This window comes from Hordeum vulgare, chromosome 7H (assembly GCF_904849725.1).
Source record: "Hordeum vulgare subsp. vulgare chromosome 7H, MorexV3_pseudomolecules_assembly, whole genome shotgun sequence".
NCBI lineage: Eukaryota > Viridiplantae > Streptophyta > Magnoliopsida > Poales > Poaceae > Hordeum > Hordeum vulgare.
This window is the reverse complement of record NC_058524.1, coordinates 27,341,350-27,363,236: the sequence shown is the minus strand read 5'-3', so window position 1 is coordinate 27,363,236 and position 21,887 is coordinate 27,341,350. Positions and strand designations below refer to the sequence as shown.

Sequence of the window (21,887 nt, the reverse complement as noted above, 5' to 3'; positions counted from 1 at the left end):
ACATGAGGACGCTGCTAGAAACTCGCTTGCCCCTGGGCGAAAATAACGTCGACGCAGCGTTAAAAAGGCTTTCAGGGTACGTTGGGGGTCAAACGGCTAAAGATGCTCTTACAAGGGTGGTGTTTCGTCTCGTCTGGATATGACCTACAACTAGTCAGATGTCCTGAGCTTTGAATAAAATCCCTAGGTACCCTTCAAAAAAAAGTTAGGGGTTGATCGATCTAGCAACCCTAGCTCGTCCGAAGGTTTCTTGGTAACTTCTGGATCTTAAGAGAGTTGTAGCTCTTCGAGTTTTTTTTTTTGACGTGGAACACCTTGCATTCCAATTTTACGGTGGACCAGCCAAATCGGCGGCCACGGCACGGATTACATCTGTTGGGAAGTTTGATGGCCACACTCGGCGATCAGGGACTCGAGCCACACCACACGCCGCCAGCACATGCGCAACGGTATTACACATACGAGAAGAGTACATGATCTTCCACTCAATGAATCCTAGCTGCAAGCGGAATTTGGCTTCACGGAAGAGGATGCCCAATGGCCCACGGTCCTGCGCCGTAGAAGAGATTGCCTGTTGCAGATTGGCGCAATCCGTTTCGAAGATAACTCGGCCCATCCCCTGGTTCTCCGCAAAATCAATAGCTTGTCGCAAAGCCTCTGTTTCAGCATGGAGAGGATCTGTCAAATGAGCTAGTTTCCCTGCAGCCATCCTGACCGTTACTCCTTCATGATCACGAGCGATAGCGCCCCAACTCCCTCCACCTGTTTCTGGATTAAAAGCGGCATCTAGATTGATCTTTATAACATCTGCAGGTGGAGGCTTCCACCGCACCAAGCGCTTCGGTTGGGGCTGTTGCCTCCCCAAGAACTCCACCCACTCCCTGGATGTGAAATTGATAGATGCCACTATGGCTTCCGTTGACCTTCTCCCCTTGTTATGATTCACATTGTTTCTCTCAGACCACCAACACCATAATAGGCAAAGCACCCACAGTTTCTGTGCTTTCGGTAGTTTGAAAACCGTGGCCAACATGTCTCTAGGGTTTTGACACAGTAGCAGCGTACGTCGTATCCGCTCCAGGCTGCCCTCCCTTCATACTTTTTTAACCTGCTTACACTTTAAGAATAGGTGTGCACCATCCTCGGGTAAGCGGATGCACATAATACACTTGGTGTCAAGCTGCACTCCCAGGCGTTCGACATTACGGAGAAGTGGGTGGCTATTATGCGCCAGGCGCCACATGAAATGATGAACTCGAGCTGGACATCGAGTCTTCCACAACTGCTTCCAGAACTTGGCCTCTTGCCCCTGGTCGTTCGAGCTTTCCCCAGCTTGTCGCAGTCTCGATTTTCGTGTGATCTCCACGTGTACCCTATATGCGGACCGCACCGAGAACATCCCCTTTGGATCAGGGTGCCAGGCTACAAAATCCTCATAGTGCTCACAAAGGGGATGCTGAGAATTATGTTAGCATCTTCTGGGCAAAAAGTCTGTCCAACCAGCTGCTCATCCCATATATTAGTGATCGGGTCTAGAAGTTCAGAAACTTTCGTCAGCAGATGTGATCCCTGCAGGGTACGTGGTTGTCTGGTGTCGCTGGAGGGGAGCCAAGGATCCAACCAGATGTTGATATTCTCCCCAGAGCCGATCCTCTATATCATACCAGCTCGCACTATCTCCACCCCTTGCAGCAGGCTCCTCCACACATAACTCATGCCGGGTTGGGCTGTAGCTTTGAGCACATCTCGATGGGGGAAATACTTAGCTTGGAGAACACGGGCACAAAGGGATTCAGGCACCTAGATGATTCTCCAAATTTGGCGTGCCAACATGGCCATGTTGAAAGAGTGCAGATCTCGGAAGCCCAAGCCCCCTTGTTCCTTCGGTAGCATCATCTTCTCCGAGCTGACCCAGTGATGTCTATCCTCTTCCTCTTGGTTTGCCCACCAAAATTGGCACACCATCTGACATATGCTATCACAGAGAGCTTTGATGAGGTCAAAACAACCCATTGCATAGGTAGGTACCGCTTGGATTACCGCCTTGATGAGCACCTCTTTCCCTGCCTTCGACAACAGTTTAATCTTCCATCCCTTTAGGAACTCCCAAATGCGGCCCCGTAGATACTCGAAGCACCGTCTGCGCGACTGCCCGACATAGCTAGGTAGGCCAAGGTACTTCCCATGCTCCCCTTCTAAGTGTAAGCCTAGCAGCGCTAGCAGGTGATGCTTCCGCTGGTGCGATGCATTCCGACTAAATAAAACTGCAGACTTATCCCTGTTGATCATTTGTCCGGAGCCACGTTCATACACTTGCAAAATCTGATTAATGACCCCAATACTTGCCGGGGTGGCCTCGAACAATAGTAGTGAATCATCCGCAAAGAGGAGGTGACTGACAGTTGGCGCAGCTGGAACCACTTGGATCCCCCGTATATGACCCATATCCTCAGCATGTTGCAATAGTGCCGACAGTCCCTCAGCACAGAGGAGGAAGAGGTACGGTGAGATCGGGTCACCCTGGCGTAAGCCTCTACCCAGAATCACTCGTTCGGTATGATCGCCATTCACCTTAATCTGGAACCAGACTGTTCGGATGCATTTACTAATCAGCCCCACAAAGCTCGGAGCAAAACCTAACCGTGTCATCACTGTCTCGAGGAAATCCCACTCGACACGGTCATAGGCCTTTCTCATATCCAGCTTGAGTGCAGCGAAAATACTGCTCCCCGATCGCTTCCTCTTGAGAAAATGTGTCATCTCGTAAGCTAGGATAGTATTATCAGAGATGAGCCTCCCTGGCACAAAGGCACTTTGGTTTGATGAGATAACTTCCCCCCGGATGCACTTGAGTTTGTTGGCTAAAACCTTAGACACCAGTTTGTAGACGACATTGCAAAGGCTAATCGGGCGTAGGTCCTTCATAGTTTCAGGGTTTTGAACCTTTGGGATAAGAGCCACTAGGGTATCGTTCCATCCCTCCGGTAAAGTGTCGCCTCGCAACACGTCCAGCACCTCTCGAACCACCTCATCACCAACTAAATGCGAGTAGTGTTTGTAGAAGATCGCCGGCAGACCATCCAAGCCAGGGGCTTTAAGGTCACCGATGCTATCCAACGCCTCTTTGACCTCCTCCGCAGTGAAATCCGTAGACAGCATATCATTCATTTGAGGCGTGACCTTGGGGGATATATGTTGGAGAATATTAGACGCGTCCGCACCTGCCATGGGGATAAATAATGAGGAGAAATAGTCAGTAATTAGGCTTTTATGCCCTCTGTGTCTTCCACCACCACTCCGTCCTCCCTTTTCAGCCGCGATATCGAATTCTGCTTCTTCCTCTCGGATGCATAAGCATGGAAGTACCGCGTGTTACGATCTCCATTAGTAAGCCAGTTTGCATGCACACGCTGGTGCCACACCAGGTTCTCCTGCTCTTCCAAGTGCTCTAGTTTGAAACTCAACGTTTGCTCTTTCCTCACTTGACGATCCGATATCGGCTCCCTTCTAATGGCCTCCAATTCAGATTTAATCTTTTTGATCCTCTTCCTCAAGTCTCCCAGTACCTCTCGGTTCCAGTTATGCAGGACCCCATTACCCCCGCTAACCTGTTCTTGATTGTTGAGCTCGTACCCTTCTCCCAAGCCTCCTCACAATGCTATCACAGCCCTCTTCCATCAACCACCTCACCTCAAAGCGTGGTAATCTTGGGGCAGCGGCCATGCGTTGCACTTTTGGGCTACCATCACGTGCTAACAACACCGGGAGATGGTCAGAATGGTACGTGTCCTCATTGACAACTTTATACGCTGAAAACTGGGCACATCATTCCTGGTTAGCAACAACACGATCCAGACGCTCACGAATATAGCCAGCTGCTCGATAGTTTTTATTCCTCCAGGTGAAGACATCATCATCGAAACCAAGGTCGTGCAACATACAAAAATCTAAAGCATCTCTAAAGTTTTGTATCAGTCTATGCTCACGCGGGACACCCCCCCTGCTTCTCATGATTAAATAGGATCTCGTTGAAATCCCCCAGGCAGACCCAGGGCAGCGCCAGTTGGTGATTGAGGGTCCGCAACAGCCTCCACGTTTCCACCTTCTTCTCAGTATGTGATTCCCCATAGATCCGTGTAAGCCGCCACTTGAAGCCATCCTTATCTTCAACCACGGCATCTATGTGCATTCGTCCCTTCCGTCTGACTTTGATATTGATTCCTTTCCACCAGAACAGTGCCAAACCGCCACTCTTGCCGACATTATCCTGCACCTCCATATGATACAGGCCCAACTGATCCCTAAACTTGCCCATCCTCCCTCTTTCAAGCTTTGTTTCCGACAGAAAAAGAATGTCGGGGTCCTCCTCCTTCTGCAGCTTCAGAAGGCTCCGAACTGCCGGGCCATTCCCCAAACCCCGGCAGTTCCATGCACAGATTTTCATTGAGACTCGCAGGGTTGTCTCGGCAACCCCGCGTTCTGTGGTTCATTGGTGGTCATGCTCTGCTCAACCCGCTTCTTCCTGTGCTCCTATGACTCATATAGCTCCATAGTGTCCCCGCCACGCTTCGTACCAGTAATGGGTGCAGTGTACCCGCCTCCACCCGCAGTATCATTCTCCCCAATCTTCCTCCCCCCTTCAGTCTTTTGAATGTTCCAGATTTCTTTCCCTTCCCCTTATCCTCCATGACCTTGTCCCGAGAGGTACCTCGCTCTGCAGGTTCTTTTTCCATGAAAGCTCCATCGGGCCCCAGGCAGCCAGGTCTAGCCCTCCTTTCCTCATCATCAGTCAGCATGTCACCTTGCTGCCCAGCTGTAGTCACCTCCCCACAATTTTCCTTCTCGGACGTCTTGGCTCCGCCACCCTCCACATCTACTCCCCCAACTCCTTCGTGCCCTTCACTCCTGCCGAGAACGTCAGATGCTTTACCACCCCGGCCCCCTTCTCCCGTGCTATTTTCTTTAATGGGCTCGTCACCTCCTGACCCTTCTCCTCACCTTTATTCTGGTTAGCACCACTACTCCCATCCTTACGCCAAGACGGTGCATCGCTCCCGGATAGGCTACGTCGGCCCCATCCATTCGTGCTTCTGCCACCAGAACTGCGGCTCCCAGCCCCCCATCTACCTTCCCCCTTACTCCTGCCTTCTAGACCACTTCGACGAGGGATGAAAGCTCGTAACCAGGGGCCAAATTGCGGCTTCTCTCCCTTCTGCAGTTTCACCCCACATGCTATATCGGTATGCCCAATGATCCCACACCCATAGCAGAAATCAGGGAGATGTTCATACTCAAACGGACACCAGTTCTTCTCATTCAGCTCATCCTCTCTCCCTTGTGGTACAGTCTATTTGTCTTTATCATTTGCGTCCTCCTCCTCCTCCATGGTAAAACCCCTCATCAAAGGAACCTTGATGTTCATACGTACCTTCACTCTTAGGAACCTTCCCATGGCTTTGCCATCTGCTCGGGCTTCCACCTCTTGCACCTCCCCGATCAAGGACCCGATCGCCTCACCAGCCTCCTTACTCATCATCCCAAGCGGTAACCGCATAATTCTCACCCATATAGGGATTGTATCAAAGTTGTACTCATCTGGTCTCTTACTAGCGATGAATTCCTCAAATACCAATAAGTCATTCCCAAACTCCCACGGCCCCCCTTCCAGGGCCATCCGCTTTCCCGATTCCTGCCCAAACGTGAAAAGGAAAATGTTCTCCCCAAATTCCTTGCACTCCAGGCCTTTGATCGGGCACCAAATTCTACCCAGAGTCTCCGCCATTGCCTCCACAAACACCGGTTTTTCCGAGAGGAGCTTCGTCGGTGCTTGCGGTTCCACCATTCCTACCTTTCCCGATCCCGCCCATCCGATCTTGACCCCCTTCCGCTCCTTCTCCGACAGCTTCAGGTTATGCAATAGTCCTTCCACCTTCTCCATCAGTCCTCACAGGAAGACGAAACTAGGGTTGTAGATGTGGTGTACGATCGCGGTCCCTAGACCCGCGAAAGGCTGAGAGGTGGATGGGTACGACAAGGACGACGATGATGGGCGTGCACAGCCGACACAGGAGCACCGCGTACAAGATTGGGGGATGGCGGCGAGGCAAAGGCACGGCGGCGGCCGGGCAAAACCCTAGATCACCTACGGACTCGCGAGACAGACAAACCAACCGTCACCCTAGGGACGGACCGTTAAAAAGGGAGGTTTTTCCCGATTTGATAGTAGGTGACGGTCGATTTAGTTTTCCGCAAGGGTGGCTTCGCATATTTATACAGTTGTCGAGTAGTGTTTTAGAATGCACGGAGCCATCACCACGTGGAACTCTTATTCATCCACCAACTTAGGGATACATTGATTAGTTGGTCGGAGTACATGTACCCTACTGGTAGTTTCCATATCTCCTAGAGCAGCCATGGTATGTGGCCGTCTTTAAAAAAAATACTGGAAAATTACATACGGAATAAAATAGATGAATCTACACTGTAAAATGTGTTTATATATATTCGTATGTTATATTTTAATATAACCTTTAATAAAACTTATATTTAAAAACAAAAGAAGGTACGATAGTTATATGCTACTCATCATCATATACAAGCTCTGATATGGTGTTTTCCTGACTGTTTCGTTTTGACCGTTTGATCTTCCATCATCATATACAAGCTCTGATGAGAGGTCTAGGATATGTGCCGTTCTATGGTAGTGATCGATGGTCATCGAGTATATATGCTTAGAGTAATTGCAAGTAACACACACAAAAGTATCATACCCTACCCATATCGTCATAGAATCCCCAAAAACCTTTTGAAGATGCAGCCACTCTTTCTTACAGAAAGGTGCAACTTTGTGACAACTGCACCCATCAAAATTAAGGAACAGAGTCGGCACACTTCTTTTGACAGTTAAATTTATCCGGCTGCCAAACAATTATAAGCAGGTGACGGTCCCTAGCTAGTCATTCAACATAAAAGTTGCTTTTGATTTCGAAAAAATGTTTTTCATTTTCTTTTTAAACATCTTCTCGTGACCATCGACCTTTCATCTTTATGTCAAGTACAGAGCCAGTAGTTGAGATTGGTCTTTGCATGCTTAACATAAGTCCAGCATTTCTTCTGTACACACCTAGTTAATCGTTTCCTTCCATGCACGCCTAACACAGTCCATATATATACATCAATCATGCAGCTCACCAATTTACACTTGTACACTAACCTGACTTGAACTTGCACACCAACCCATGCATGAAGATACATGTGAACTAATCTTGCTGGCCAACAATTCAATCTTGTACCACCCGCTGAACAATAAGAAATCAAAAGGAGATAAGCCGTACCTATATGCTTAGTTGTAGGGCACGTATTTGTCTGCATGCTTCTTGTGTGTGATGAGGCCGGGAGAGCTTCATCTTACATTATCTAGAAACAATTTAACTGTAACTTGCAATAAGCATTGTCCATTTTTCCCATGTCTATATATTTTTGTAAGTACATTTATTTGTTGTCCATGTATTTGAAACAAATTCATGTATGTTCCTTCGGCCAAAAATCAATTCATATCAGACCAGAGTGCTTAAGGGAAAGAAGATGGGCATCTTTATATATGTTTGGCTCTCTACTGTCATAGTCGTCATGGAGCTCAGGTGCCTTAGGTGGTGGCGTGGTGTCATCTTCAATCTCTCTCTTGTTCATGCACGGCAGCGTAGTTAGTTTTTTTCCGCGGAAAGGAGGTTGAAATCTTCGGCCTTTGCATCAACCGATGCATGCAACTATCTTTATTAAGCATTGGAACCTGAGGTATCCAACCTGAATCCGTTGACGCACGCGACTTCAAGATCATGCACAACACGTGGCCGCCACACCTCGCCGCGAGTACGGAACCAAGTCATCGACATGTTGTCTGCACGTTGCCGCCAAGAGTGCCCATCGCCGCGACACCGTGTCCCACGCTAGCCCGGTGCCTGCACTCCTTCGGGGCCGTCCCGTGCCAGCCAAAACACGCGAGGGGAGAGGAGCCACATCGCCGCCCCTGTCGGTCGGTCTTCACCTGACGACGCTGCCTGCCAGCGACAAGGGAGGAAGGAGGCGCAGGGAAGGGCTCGCTCGATGGCTAGCCCCCCCCCCCCCCCCCAGCCTTTCGAGGGAGTGACTTTAATATGATACTGCTCTACCAACGTAGTCCTGGCATTTCTACTAAACTTGTGATTGTTTTTGCAGTACGATTTCCGTGTTCGGTTTGCTCTTTGATCTTTTTTGTAAGATGCCTTCTTCACTACCTTGTATTGCTTAGAGGTATGGCATATTTATAAACTGAGACGAAAGCCTGGTACTGTCAATAATTGTATATGTTTTGTATGTGAAGTAGTTGTTTGTTAGCTCTAGGGTCAACAACATAGCCCATGTAAGTTAATTTTGTCGATTGTAATTTTATAGATCTTTGTACAAAACAAATCATGACATATACATGAATGACTTCCAACATATTTAACCCTGATTTTATACATTGGACCATTGCGAGGCTGTCTCGGACGACTAACAATAGCTTCACACATGACAGAGGACAAATCAAATGCATTCATGAAGGAATAAAAGGAATTTGTTATAAAAAAAGATTTAGAAGTATAGAAATTTAGTTGATTATAGAAATAAAAAGTTATTCTAATTAAATAAATAGTTAAGAAAATTCACATATAATTTTTTGAACATTTATGGAAATGGGGAAAAGATACTTCTAATAAATATTGAAACATGACAATTTTGACCCTTAATTTCCAAAACCATACTTATTTTGTGAGCGGCAGTGAAAAATGTCAGCGCTGAGGTGAGCTGACGCCACATGTTTTTTTTGGAGTTTCCTGCTTGGACAATTGGTTGTTTTAGACGACTAACAATACACTAATAGAAAAAGGGGTTATAGCCCCGGTTCGGTTGGGCCATTAGCCCCGGTTCACGAACCGGGACTAACAAAACGGGACTAATGCTAGCCCCGGTTCGGCTTCGGCCCCGAACCGGGGCTAATATTCCTCCATGTGGTGGGGCTGGGGGCGAGGGGGAAGGGGTTTCAGTCCCAGTTCTTATTATGAACCGGGTCTATTGTTTCGCTGTCTTTTGTTTGAGAACTTTTTAGGGTTTAGGGTTTCACACTAAATTGGATGGGGCTATTTTGCTGTCCCTATTTTTCCATTTATTTGTTTTGGGTATTTTTTTAATTCTTGTTTTGCACTAAATTGGATGGTACATACACAACAATAAAGGAAGAACTATATTGCACATCATCGTCACGAATATATTACACCATCTCATCCATCGTGCTTTGTCGAACATATTACAAAATCCACAGGATCCACTCAATCCACGGGATCTGATGGCTCGCGAGGTGGCGGATCTTTTAAAGTATCGCCACTCGATACTTTGTAGTGCCCATTCCAAATAGATAAAAATATAATGTTTTTTTAAAAGCATCCATGGTAACACGGAAATATGTTGCTTCTAGTTGACAGTCTAAACATGACAAGTTTGACAATTAATTTTTCAAAACATATAAATGCTGTTAGCAAGGAAGACAACTAACTCCACAATGTTTTCAAACATATCTACATTCTTAGAAATAGATTTTGAAAATGTAAATCATGACATTGAAATGACTGAACCCAAAGGATTTAGTTCTAGAAATGGTACCATATTTTCCTTTGGATCGCTCTAGGTCATTGTTGAAGTTTCCTAATTGTTTCACCCATGTGTAGTCATTACTAGAAGGAAAATGTGCTAGTAAATGATAATAAAATTCCAAGCGAACTTTTACAAAATAGGAATATTAAAAAGAAAAATGTAATAAAGATATATGAAAAAACATGGAAATTCTAGAAACGAAATATTCTGAATAAATTAGAAAATCAATAGAACCTACAAAAAAATAGCGTTCGCGGAATATGTGTAGTTGGCAGTCGAAGGACAATATAAAAAAATACAACACTTCTTTTTTTTATTCATTTCAGTGGTTCTTCCTGAGTAACTATATTTATTTTCAAGTTTCTAACATCTTGATTATGGTTGTATAATTTATGAGATATTTTATCTGAATAAATTGGAAAATCAATAGAACCTACAAAAAAAAAGAGCGTTCATGGAAGATGTGTAGTTGGCAGTTGAAGGACCATATAAAAAATACTACACTATTTTTTATTCAGTTCAGTGGTTCTTCCTAAGTAACTGTTATTTGTTTTCCAGTTTTTAACGTCTACTCCCTCCGTTCCTAAATATATGTCTTTTTAGCAATTTCATTAGAGGACTACATACGAAGCAAAATGAATGAATGTATACTCTAAAGTATGTCTATATACATACATATATAGTCCCTTAAATGAAACCTCTAAAAAGACTTATATTTAGGAACGGAGGAAGTAGATTATTGTTGTATAATCTATGAGATATGTTGATCCTCTTTATAAGTTTGTAGCTTTAAATTTAGTGTATTTTGCCTTGGCATCAAAAAGTGATTCTTATTATTTGCACTTTTTATGTTTTTATAAAAAAAATTCCCATACGAATAGATTTGGATAACGGAAAGCGTTACCATCCTCAGTGACTTGAGGGACTAAATGTTCAACAAAATTCAGGATAGAGACATAGAATCGTTGATGTAATCAATGAAATGCCACAACCTTAGAGCATCTCTAGCAGACCCCGTAAAAGGACCGAACCCGTAAAATAACTGTCAAAATACAGGTCGGGGCGGGAAATGCTGTCAGACCAGACCCCACAACCGCGTTCAATCCGTAATTTATATTTTGCGGGGCGCGGCAAAATGCGCATCCCAACCCGCGAAAACGCAGGTTCTCCCCCTCCCCTCCGCCCCGTCGGTGGCCTGTATATATCTCGAAGCGGTTGGTTGGTGGGACATTTCACCCGTGCTTTTCCCCCACCCACCGCCGCCGGACGCCGCCTTCAATTCAGGCCACACCAGCCGTCGGGATCACGCCGGTGGGCCGTCGCATGCCCTAGATCGACCTCCCCCACGCCCTCGTGCCTCGGCTCACCGGCAAGGTACATATCGGCGGTTGTTTTATCCCGACCACCGAATTTTGCTTTTCCGGCCACCGGCGGATGCGCCAAAGCCATGGATTGGTTGGGGAGCACCCCACACAACCCCCGGTGATGGGGATATTACCTACGGTATGACCCGCCCTATTGGGTCGGGTCAGGTAAACGGCGACTCTACAGTCATGATCAAGATAAGCCTTGGCCGAGGGGCTGAGATGCACCAGGAGAACTTCGACGAAGGGCCGGCCAAGGTCCATGAGCCGGATGGCGGTTCAAGATTAATGGAGAAGGTAAGTCGTCGAGGAGGTTTCCTAGCTTTGGAAGACACGACGACTTAGAGATATGAAAAGCCATGATTTGAAATGTGGTCAGGACTTTGTAAACCCTAGGGCCTCGACCTGTATATAAAGGCGAGTCTCTAGGGCAGATATGTTAAGTTAGAATCCATCGAGAGCTAGGTCAGTCGAGTTACGTCCTCCTTGTAATCGAATCCACCATCAATATACACAAAGCAGGACGTAGGCTTTTACCTCCACAGGAAGGGCCCAACCTGGGTAAACCTGAGTCTCGCTTCCGCTCACCCCCTTTGAGTCGCCACCAAGGTGCGATGGCTCCATCACTAAGTCCTTTCACGAAGACATCTGCCGTGACAAGACCACGACACCCGGCAAAGCGCCACCGCCGCATGCAGGTGTTGGTTCATCCTCTAGTCGTTGGCGTCGGTTTGCTGGCAAGGACTCTTCCGTCCGTCGCCGGGGCTCGGTGGTCGCGCGGCGGCTCGCCGGCTTGCTGATGCCGCTCATAAAGTGCAACGATTGCCTAGAAACAGTGTTGCGGCTCAGATCAAACACACGACAGCACCTCGGATGGGTCTTCTTCAAATGCAAAAAATGACGTGGTACACTCTTCTTCTTCTTCGGCTCTGTCAACTTATTTGGTTAAATCACTGTAGCTTATTGAGATGTTCATGTGTGTAGGAAGGTGGATGCTCATTTTGGTATTGGAAAGAAGAATACATCGATTTATTGATAGAAAGAAACTTAATAGATGTTTGTGCATTCCTTAGTATAATTGAGCCTAACGATGCAGCTGCATGTGCAATTAGAAAATAAATTAGAAGGGAAGCAACATCAACTTCTTTAGAATCAAAGCCGAAGAATGAAGAATGCAAGGATGAAGAACCCCCAAACCAACAATGAATGCATGGAGAAGATGTTGATCCAACTAGTGAAAGCAGTTATGGAAGTTGGATATCTTTTAAAATGTCTAATTGTAGTTCTTGTTTTCTTTGGTCTTGCTGTTTTAGCAAAGATTTGGTGAATTATGATGTATCCAATGCCTTTGAAGAAAATAAAAATGCAACGGAATGTGTTTTCATGCCTGAAAATATAATGAAAATAAAGGATTTTGCGTGTCGGTGAAGGCGGCGGCCGTATAAAAGGATATTAACGGACCCGTATAAAAGAATATTCTATACGGGTCCGTTTTGCGGGGTCTGTTCGACCCCCGTCCACGCCGGCTCACAAAGGCGTTTTTCCGTGAACTGTAAACGACTTTTGCGGGTCAGCTTTATACGAGGTCTGCTAGACATGCTTTTAGAGTGGTGGCATATATATGATGGTCGATCATTTTTGTGCCCTTCTAGCCAATCCCCTAGTGATTGGATGCATGAACCACTTGATCACTATTACAAGTGTACCCAAACATCATCGCATGATATGACATAACATTGACTCAGTTAGTTTGGCTTACATTATTGAAGGCGCCTACAGAAAGAAAAATTGGATAAAGGAAAGTTTTAGGGGAAGTGGTCCATATGCAACTTTCCACTTATGTCAGAAACTACAATTATGATGAAGAAGGAAATGATTTGCAGTTAATCGTAAAATGAAGTTTTTCTAGAGTTTCTGCTGCGAATCATTTTGTACTACACATAAACCATATAACTTGAGATGATCTCACAGGAATATGCATGGCCATATGAAGAAAGATACATGGGGTTTCACTACTGATTGCCTACTTATTTTGGTCACGTTGGGGAGACCTTGCCATCAGCCTTATTGTGGATATCTCCCCAGCTACTTTCCACTTATGCCGAGACGCTAGTGACCATTGGCTACAGAGACAAATTCTCAAGCTACCTCAGCTGGCCAGAAACACATACAAACACACATACCATATACACGTGCAAGATACGCCGGAAGGGCAAGTTTCTAGCAGAGAAAACATGTAGATTATTTCACCTAGCTATATATACAATCTCTATTAGCCAGCATTTCTGCTAGTTTTGGTTGCCCCATTTATACTTGCACCTATTTGAGGCTACATGCATTGCTGGCCGACAGTTGCATGTTGCCAAATATACATCACCGGCCACACTAGGATCACATGCGTCTTTGGCCACAATTAGCTAGGGCAAGCAACAGGTGCTATTTATATGCATGTAATTATGTATAAACGGCCAACTTGGTGAGCCACTTGAGTTTCCTTTGCTCTGCGTTTCAATATGGGCTCTCAACGTTTGCAGGAAAATCTAGGGCAGGCAGGCACTATCCTTCTCCATAGGCCACCTTTCGATGGGAGCTAGCTAGCTAGGCTACGCATCAAATGCATCGACTCCATGGATAGTTGGCCGGCAGCTCCACTCTATGGAAATGGAAGTAAGTGATGGGGCTTTTAAATACCTTGTCACTGAAATATGTAGATTGCTACCTGTTGTTATCATCATCATGGCTCTTGGTGCTCCTGTCACAATTCATGGCTCACAATCTACTAGCTCATAAAATGTGTCAAGAATGTGATTATGTGAATATGAATTTTCCTTCTTATAGACTAGTGTTTACATATAGGCTGGGCATGCATTTTCCTATAGATAAGCGTATATGTGTACAGAATGGATATGTTCTGTTCAGTTGCTTTCAGGAAAGACAAATTAAGATGGGAGTTAGGTGTGCACCTAATTAACGACATGCTTACATACGTGGTTTGCCTTTTGCCAGATGCCTGACATGTGAGCCCAGTCATGCACAAGTGGAGCAGACGTGTCACCTCAGGATCATTCCCTCCTGATTATAATATATCAAAATTAGCCACATAGTCATAGTAATAGTCATAATGGTCACCGAATATACACAACCGTTAAAATTGTGTAACCCACTGAGTGCAAAAGTGAATCGAAGAACTTATCTCCACCAATTAACTTGCAACCATTCCAGCATCCATCATCCAAGGAGTAAAGATATTCACCTTCCACCAAGCCTTCTTTTACATGCATCTGCCCTTACCATTACTTACTTTAGATGGAAGTTTAGGGATCGATGGCAGTCGATTCGACTTAGCTGGATTCGAAACATGAGATATTTATATTTTACACCTTAATTAGATTCGAACTAAAAAAAGGTAATCAACTAACCAGTGAAAATTCTTCCAATATGGGATAAAGGAGAATGGTTTATTGCTTCTATTAGTTCTTTGTGAGTCATAAGATGTACAAATCTCTCCGTAAAAAAATGCACGATTCTGATCAAAAAGGCAATTTATTTATATTCCTTGTTAACTAGGAGCATCACAAATAGTTCCTAGCTAGCTAGGTTATTTTGTGATAATTGAATTGTTTCATGTAAAACTGATACTTCGCAGAGGTCCCGAATCAAGTTGAGTTGATTTTGATACCCACTATTTCCTTGATTGTATGGTTAATCCATAGCACCTCATAGTAGTCCTTTGCCGTAAAATGTATTATTATTGTTTACTTTTTAGGTTGCAAGGAATGTTTCAAACCCTTTTACATTGGAGCTTGGTCATACTACCTTACAAATCCATGTTTGCTACTTAGAAGGTTGGCTTCATATCTTTCTCAAGTACATTTTTGTAGCATGGTTGGTGTACCATTTTGCCCTATTGAGTGGTTTCAAAGCTCATGCTTGGTTAACATTTGGCCTAATTTGCAGAAAGAAGAATCGTGATCCATCATTCATTGTTTTGCCAAGTAGTTCTTACGGGTGGTAAAGAACACATGTCTTCAACAATGGACAAAGACGGTATCCGGTCATTTGTCCCACCGATGACAACAGAAGATCGATGAATGATGCGGCAATGCAAGCTTCTGTTTTCTTGAAAACATGTAAAGGTTCTATCGCATTTGTCTCTATTTAATTTGCCTCATACACCCTGCTTTCGAGCATAGGTTAAGAACTGAATCGGCAACCGAACCGGTGAGACTATTGGTTAAGGTTTTCATTTGTAGAACAATGAATACAGATAATATTAGACGTTAACCATTAATAAATCACAAAAGTATTCTTATCCTTGCTGGTTATTGGGATTGCCTTTCTTCAAGGTGAGGTGTTTGATTCCCTATAGATGCGCCTTTTAATTTTTTGGTATTTCACTAAAAGAAGGTACACCTCAAAAAACCGGGCAAGCCGCTGGTTACGGTTTTTTGGTTGGACCGCTGGTCTGGTCCGGGTCTTTGAACTTTGCTCTCGGCGATTAAGCTTTCCAGATATTGATAGTGGTTTTGTCTTTGTACATGTATCCTTTTGGTATCCTACTAGTTCACGTTGGTAGTTGAAGACATTGAAGCATGTTGTTCTAGCTAGAAACAATCTCTTTCCGTCAGCAAGTGTCTAGGTGGGTACGTTGGTTGTCTTCACGCCCCTAACTTTTTTTTACCACACTGAAAGCAAATATCTGGTGATTCTGGCTGTTTACTCTTGAGATAGAACAACATGCTTCAATCGCTTCAACCTCGCTTCAATCGCTTCAACCTCGAATGAATCCTGTGACGTAAGCACATCTACAGCCGGGCCCTCAAATCCGTCTCAAACGATCTGTGCAATCCGTCTAGTCATTGACCGGTCACAAAATATTGATCTAGCCGGACCCTTCGTATCCATCTCAAACGTCCGGGCTGACCAGCATCACTCATATTCATCTTAAATATAAGAACGATATGAGGGCTTACAGACGCATCCGAACACGCCTGGTCAGTCCGCCATGCAGAACGCAACCCCACCTTGGACCATATTTTTTTCTTTCTTTATTCATTCTCTACTCTCAATCTTTCTTCTTCACAAATCATATGCAAATGACCGGACATATGAGGGAAAATGTAAAAAATATAGCTGCACGGACGAAAAAGTAAGAGTTTAAAACGGACCAGCCGTGTCCGTGGGCGTTTAATGGACCGGATTTGCACGTTTTAATTGTAGATGCTCTAAGGCGGTTCAATATATCCAAACAAAAGACATAAATGAGTACTACGTATACACACGTTTTTGTACGAGGTATAATTCGATTTAGATTCCAGCACCTCCGTAGGTACAAATTAATTAATTAACTTACCCGGCCTTAAAACAATATTTACCCCCCAACCCGAACGGCCGCTGATTTTTCCAGCTCTGACCTCGGTGGCTAATTACAGCATCCAGTAAATAGTAACCGGAGAGGGCCCACCCAAATTAACCCAACCCAGCCCTACCACACCACGCCGGTGGCAGAGCCCCCCCTTCCTTCCTTCCTTCCTAATCCGAACCCGCAACGCCGAGGGGGGAAATCCTCGGCTTCTCCCGCGCTTTCGCCTCGCGTCCCGTCCCTATAAAACCCGGCCATCCTCCGACGACCAATCCATCCATCCATCCATCCATCCATCAAGCAGGAGCAGCAACAACACACAGCCACCGTCCTCGGCCCTCTGCTCTGCTCCGCTCCGCTCAGCCATCGACCTCCCCTCCCCTGCGCCGGCGGTTGCAGGGAGAGGGCGTGCAGCGTAGCCATGGTGGTGAACAACAAGGTGGAGACCCTGGCGTTCGACGTGGAGGCGGGGCAGGGACAGGGGCCCCGGCCGAAGGGGGCGGCGGAATCGGGGGCGGCGGGGAGGGTGGTGGAGCTGCACAAGGTGTCGGCGCCGGAGCGCAGGACGACGTGCCGGGCGCTGGGGCAGAGGCTGGCGGAGATCTTCTTCCCCGACGACCCGCTGCACCAGTTCAAGAACCAGTCGCTCGCCCGGAAGCTGGTGCTCGCGCTGCAGTACTTCTTCCCCATCTTCCACTGGGGTTCCAACTACAGCCTCCGCCTCCTCCGCTCCGACGCCGTCGCCGGCCTCACCATTGCCAGCCTCGCCATCCCCCAGGTAATCCATCCCTCCGTCCATTGGTGATTGGTCCCGCTGCCTTCAATTCGCCGCCCCATTTTTAGCACCTTCCTTTTCTGGCCCACGGCGAAGCCACCGGCCGCAAGTTTCCTCCATCGGTCGGCATTAATTTCTTTCCATCTTCTCTTCTCCATGCAGGGCATCAGCTACGCCAAGCTCGCCAACCTGCCCCCAATCATCGGCCTATGTGAGTCTCGCTCTCGCTCGCATGCACGCCTCGTCGTCTACCCATTCATGGCGAGGAATTAATGGCTGATTGACGAAATTGTTGGCATGCGCGCAGATTCGAGCTTCGTGCCGCCGCTCATCTACGCGCTGCTGGGGAGCTCGCGCGACCTGGCGGTGGGCCCGGTGTCGATCGCGTCGCTGGTGATGGGGTCCATGCTCCGGGAGGCGGTGGCGCCGGAGCAGCAGCCCATCCTGTACCTGCAGCTGGCCTTCACCGCCACCTTCTTCGCCGGCCTCTTCCAGGCGTCGCTGGGGTTCCTCCGCCTCGGCTTCATCGTCGACTTCCTCTCCAAGGCCACGCTCACCGGCTTCATGGGCGGCGCCGCCGTCATCGTGTCCCTGCAGCAGCTCAAGGGCCTCCTCGGCATCGTCCACTTCACCACCCACATGGGCTTCGTCGACGTCATGGCCTCCGTCGTCCGCCGCCACAGCGAGTGGGAGTGGCAGACCATCGTCATGGGCGTCGCCTTCCTCGCAATCCTCCTCGGCACACGCCAAATCGTAAGCCAGCCACCACCCATGATCTGCCTCTGCCTAGCACATACTCCCATATTTACTTCCAATTTAATTTAGTTAAAAGTAGTATACAATGTTTAGTTCCAATTTAATTTCCCCATATTTAGTTTCAATTCTACTAATAATACAATTAATTAATTCCAAGATCCTCTTACTTTTAACATAAACCATGTTTAGTTTCAATTTTATACTAATTAAATCACAGATTGTAACCGGAGAAGGACACATATGCATATGCTTATGGTTATAGGATACATATGCATCTCCTTTTTTTTTCCTTTTGTTTAAGACAGGTTTAGTCATCATTTGCGAATTAGTCGGCTAATGCTTTTTCTAGAATTATTTGACCACGGGCATGGACAGGTAGCAACTAGGAAAGGTAGAATTTGCATAAAGGGGAGGTGGTGATTAAACCCACAAAAGTGAGGCAGTACAATGGAGGGACCCAAAGGGTGCTTCCCACTAACAAGGAATTTCACTCCACTCAAATTCAGCTAATGGCTAATAATTAGTGGCAGGGTGATCTTAACCACCTAGCTCCTGCTTGTTGGGACCTGATAATGCTGGGATATTTATCTTTCTGAAAGAAAAGAAAGAAAAAAGCATTCCTATTTCAATTTGACTTAACAAATAAACGAATCCATTGCTTTACTTTAGTTTTTTGTTTCCTCGGAACAACATTCGACGGTATCTGAAGTACACTCAAAATGAGTATCATACATAAGAAAGAAATGTCCTATAATTCATTAGAGAACATGGCTAATAGCTTGGTCCAATCAGTTACAACTTTTTGAACTCTTTTAGTTTGTCTATGCTAATAGTACTTTAGACGGTCCTAACAAGAGCTTTTTAGCCTTTCTTCGTGTAACTGGGCAGTTGGTAGTCTATTTCCTCCCCCTATGGGAGGCCTAACCTTCCAAGATGTCTGAATAACAATAGACTGAAACATGGTGCCAAAAAGTGCCTGTTGGTTCTTGAGCGCATGGGCTTTCAAGATTGTAGAATGATTGCTAAAGGTGGTTCAAATCAGTATAGTCTTCTCCATTCAAACAAATCAGTGCTACCTATGTCCTTTTCTCCTTCACAAAAGTGTCACTGTTTCCTTCAGCAAAAAAAAGGTACAGATTAGAAGATTCAGTCATACCAAACATATGTTTTGAAGCCAAACCTAACCTGTCCGAGCAGTTTCAGTTTGGCCATGCACATACAGCTGCCATGTTCATAGCTTGCGTCAGTTTTCATACACTCTGCTAGGCCAAACGTATCAATCAATTTGGAGTAAGGCGTGTGTCATTGTGTGTGGCCTTAGTTAGAATCTATTCTGTATTGGCCGGTGACCCATTGCAGCCTGCCCTCTTTTCCCTTTTTGGGGAGAATGTGTGGAATTTGGTCTCTGATGTGTCACCTCCTAAGCTAGTAGTTGGTCACAATCTTTCCTCATCTCCATGATATTTTCTTCTGTCAAATCAAATGTGGAGAATCAAATGTGGAGATGATGATTGATGAACAACGCGCCGCGAACCCGCAATAACGTGTCGCAAGATCCTCGATGACAAGCGGGCAAGGGTGCGTGATGGACTGATGGTTTTCCGATTTCAGAAGTGTTGGTCTTGAAAAGATGGGGCAACATTGACTAAACAGCTTAATTTCCACCTCAGAATTTCCCATATCATAGAAGAACTACTAGTAGTAAACTTATTTATGGGGCACGCAGTTATCCTTGTCATGTTAAAATCTTCAGTTAGCCTGTCCTCGATTTGTTTTCCCCTGCTCTGTTTTTTTTGTGTGACGATAATTCAGGTATAGCAATAGCAAGCAGATGTACTGAACAATCACACATTTTTACTCCTTGTTCTTCCGCAGAGCGCTCGGAATCCAAGGCTGTTCTGGGTGTCAGCGGCGGCTCCCCTGACGTCGGTGATCGCCTCCACCATCATCTCCTACTTGTGCAGAGGCCATGCCATCAGCATCGTAAGCACATCGATTTTTCTTCAGTGGCATGTCATCTCTGAACATGTTTCGAGCATGAAAAATCCAAGGAACATTCATAACCTGTCTCTGATCAGTCTCCAAAAATGCCATCCTTGTCATGCAGATCGGCGATCTCCCCAGGGGAGTGAACCCTCCATCCATGAACATGCTCGTCTTCAGCGGCTCCTACGTCGCCCTGGCCATCAAGACCGGGATCATGACCGGCATCCTGTCCCTCACCGTAAGATCGATCAATCAGTCTGTGGTTTTTGTTAATCTGAAGAAACTTTTGTTGCGGCATCTTGATCTGATGGTGGATTTTGTTCTTGAATGTTGCAGGAGGGGATCGCGGTGGGACGGACGTTCGCGTCGATCAACAACTACCAGGTGGACGGGAACAAGGAGATGATGGCGATCGGGGTGATGAACATGGCCGGCTCCTGCGCCTCCTGCTACGTCACCACGGGCTCCTTCTCCCGCTCCGCCGTCAACTACAGCGCCGGCTGCCGGACGGCGGTGTCCAACATCGTGATGGCCGCGGCGGTGCTGGTCACGCTGCTCTTCCTGATGCCGCTCTTCCACTACACGCCCAACGTGATCCTGTCCGCCATCATCATCACGGCCGTGGCGGGGCTCATCGACGTCCGCGGCGCGGCCAAGCTGTGGAAGGTGGACAAGCTGGACTTCTGCGCGTGCGTGGCGGCCTTCCTTGGCGTGCTCCTCGTGTCCGTCCAGGTCGGGCTGGCCGTGGCCGTCGGCATCTCGCTGTTCAAGATCCTGCTGCAGGTGACCCGGCCCAACACCGTGGTCATGGGGCTGGTCCCCGGCACGCAGAGCTACCGCAGCATGGCGCAGTACCGCGAGGCCGTGCGCGTGCCGCCGTTCCTCGTCGTCGGCGTCGAGTCGGCCATCTACTTCGCCAACTCCACCTACCTGGTGGAGAGGATCATGCGGTATCTCCGCGAGGAGGAGGAGCGCGCCGCCAAGGCCAACCTCTGCGGCGTCCGCTGCATCGTGCTCGACATGAGCGGTGAGTCTGTCTGTCTGTCCGAGTGTCTGTCAGCGCAGCGCAAACTAAATCAATCTTCCCGGGCGCGCGCGCGGGGATCGCCATTAATTGTTCTTCGCGCGCGTCCAAGTTGGAAGAGATTGATTCGGAGCTAGTCTGACGAGCTTGATTGATTGCAGCCGTGACGGCGATCGACACGAGCGGGCTGGACGCGCTGGCGGAGATGAAGCGGGTGCTGGACAAGCGGGGCATCGACCTGGTGCTGGCGAACCCGGTGGGGTCGGTGACGGAGAGGATGTACAACTCGGTGGTGGGCGACACGTTCGGGTCGGGCCGCATCTTCTTCAGCGTCGACGAGGCCGTCGCGGCGGCGCCGTACAAGGCGCAGCCCTGATGCCATAATATGTATACCAGCAGTAGGTCGGGTGCATAGAAGAAGAAGAAGGAGATTAAGAAGAAGAAGAAGGAGGATTAATCAGGATGCAGAGTGTTGGTGTGGTTGATTACGACTAGGGAGATCCATGGAGGGGTTAGGGTAATTAATTAAGGCCGGCGGAATAACGTACGGCGGTGCTGATATCTCTCCTCTCTTCGCTCCCGTGGAGAAGAGGTTTTTGTTTTTTTGATGAAGAAAATGTACCCCTGATCAGCATGCGCGCGCTTGTTGTTGTTGTAGACGAAGAAGAAGAAGAAGGAGGAGGTGTAAGTTGATGCAGATGTAATCAAATGGAAGTTGGTTAATTTCGTAGTCCATCATGTCCAACTCACTCTTACATACCGCTTCTTGGGTCGGAAAGGGACGGTAAATCTACCCAAATGATAAGTGCCACACGACACGACACGAGTCAAAATTCCCCTCGATCGGTCCACTTCAATCCTCTTCAAGAGAGGTTTAGTCAAGCAAGGCCTGAATGAATTCCAGCACGACGAGCTCATGGAGTTGGAACTGTTATGTGTAACATTGTCAGCATC

At 46.9% G+C, this 21,887-nt stretch overlaps 1 protein-coding gene, 1 long non-coding RNA gene and 1 pseudogene across 3 annotated transcripts; 2 read left to right on the top strand and 1 right to left on the bottom strand.

The window, feature by feature from the left end:
* Positions 1-328: 328 nt before the first annotated feature.
* On the bottom strand, positions 329-3,228 carry LOC123408097 (annotated as a pseudogene).
* A 10,287-nt stretch (positions 3,229-13,515) lies between these two features.
* LOC123412067 lies at positions 13,516-15,792 on the top strand. Of its 2 annotated transcripts, XR_006613396.1 has the most exons (4): positions 13,516-13,697; positions 14,037-14,690; positions 14,797-14,875; positions 14,988-15,792. It is a non-coding gene; the product is annotated as an uncharacterized LOC123412067 (long non-coding RNA). The 2 variants fall into 2 exon arrangements; XR_006613395.1 differs by having other exon boundaries at positions 14,037-14,875.
* Positions 15,793-16,535: 743 nt separating this feature from the next.
* Positions 16,536-21,666, top strand: LOC123412539 (probable sulfate transporter 3.4). Its single transcript, XM_045105485.1, has 7 exons — positions 16,536-17,170; positions 17,330-17,378; positions 17,475-17,920; positions 19,799-19,906; positions 20,031-20,147; positions 20,246-20,936; positions 21,095-21,666. The coding sequence occupies exons 1-7, from the start codon at positions 16,814-16,816 to the stop codon at positions 21,307-21,309; spliced, it is 1,983 nt and encodes a 660-aa protein (XP_044961420.1). The 5' UTR covers positions 16,536-16,813; the 3' UTR covers positions 21,310-21,666.
* Positions 21,667-21,887: the final 221 nt, after the last annotated feature.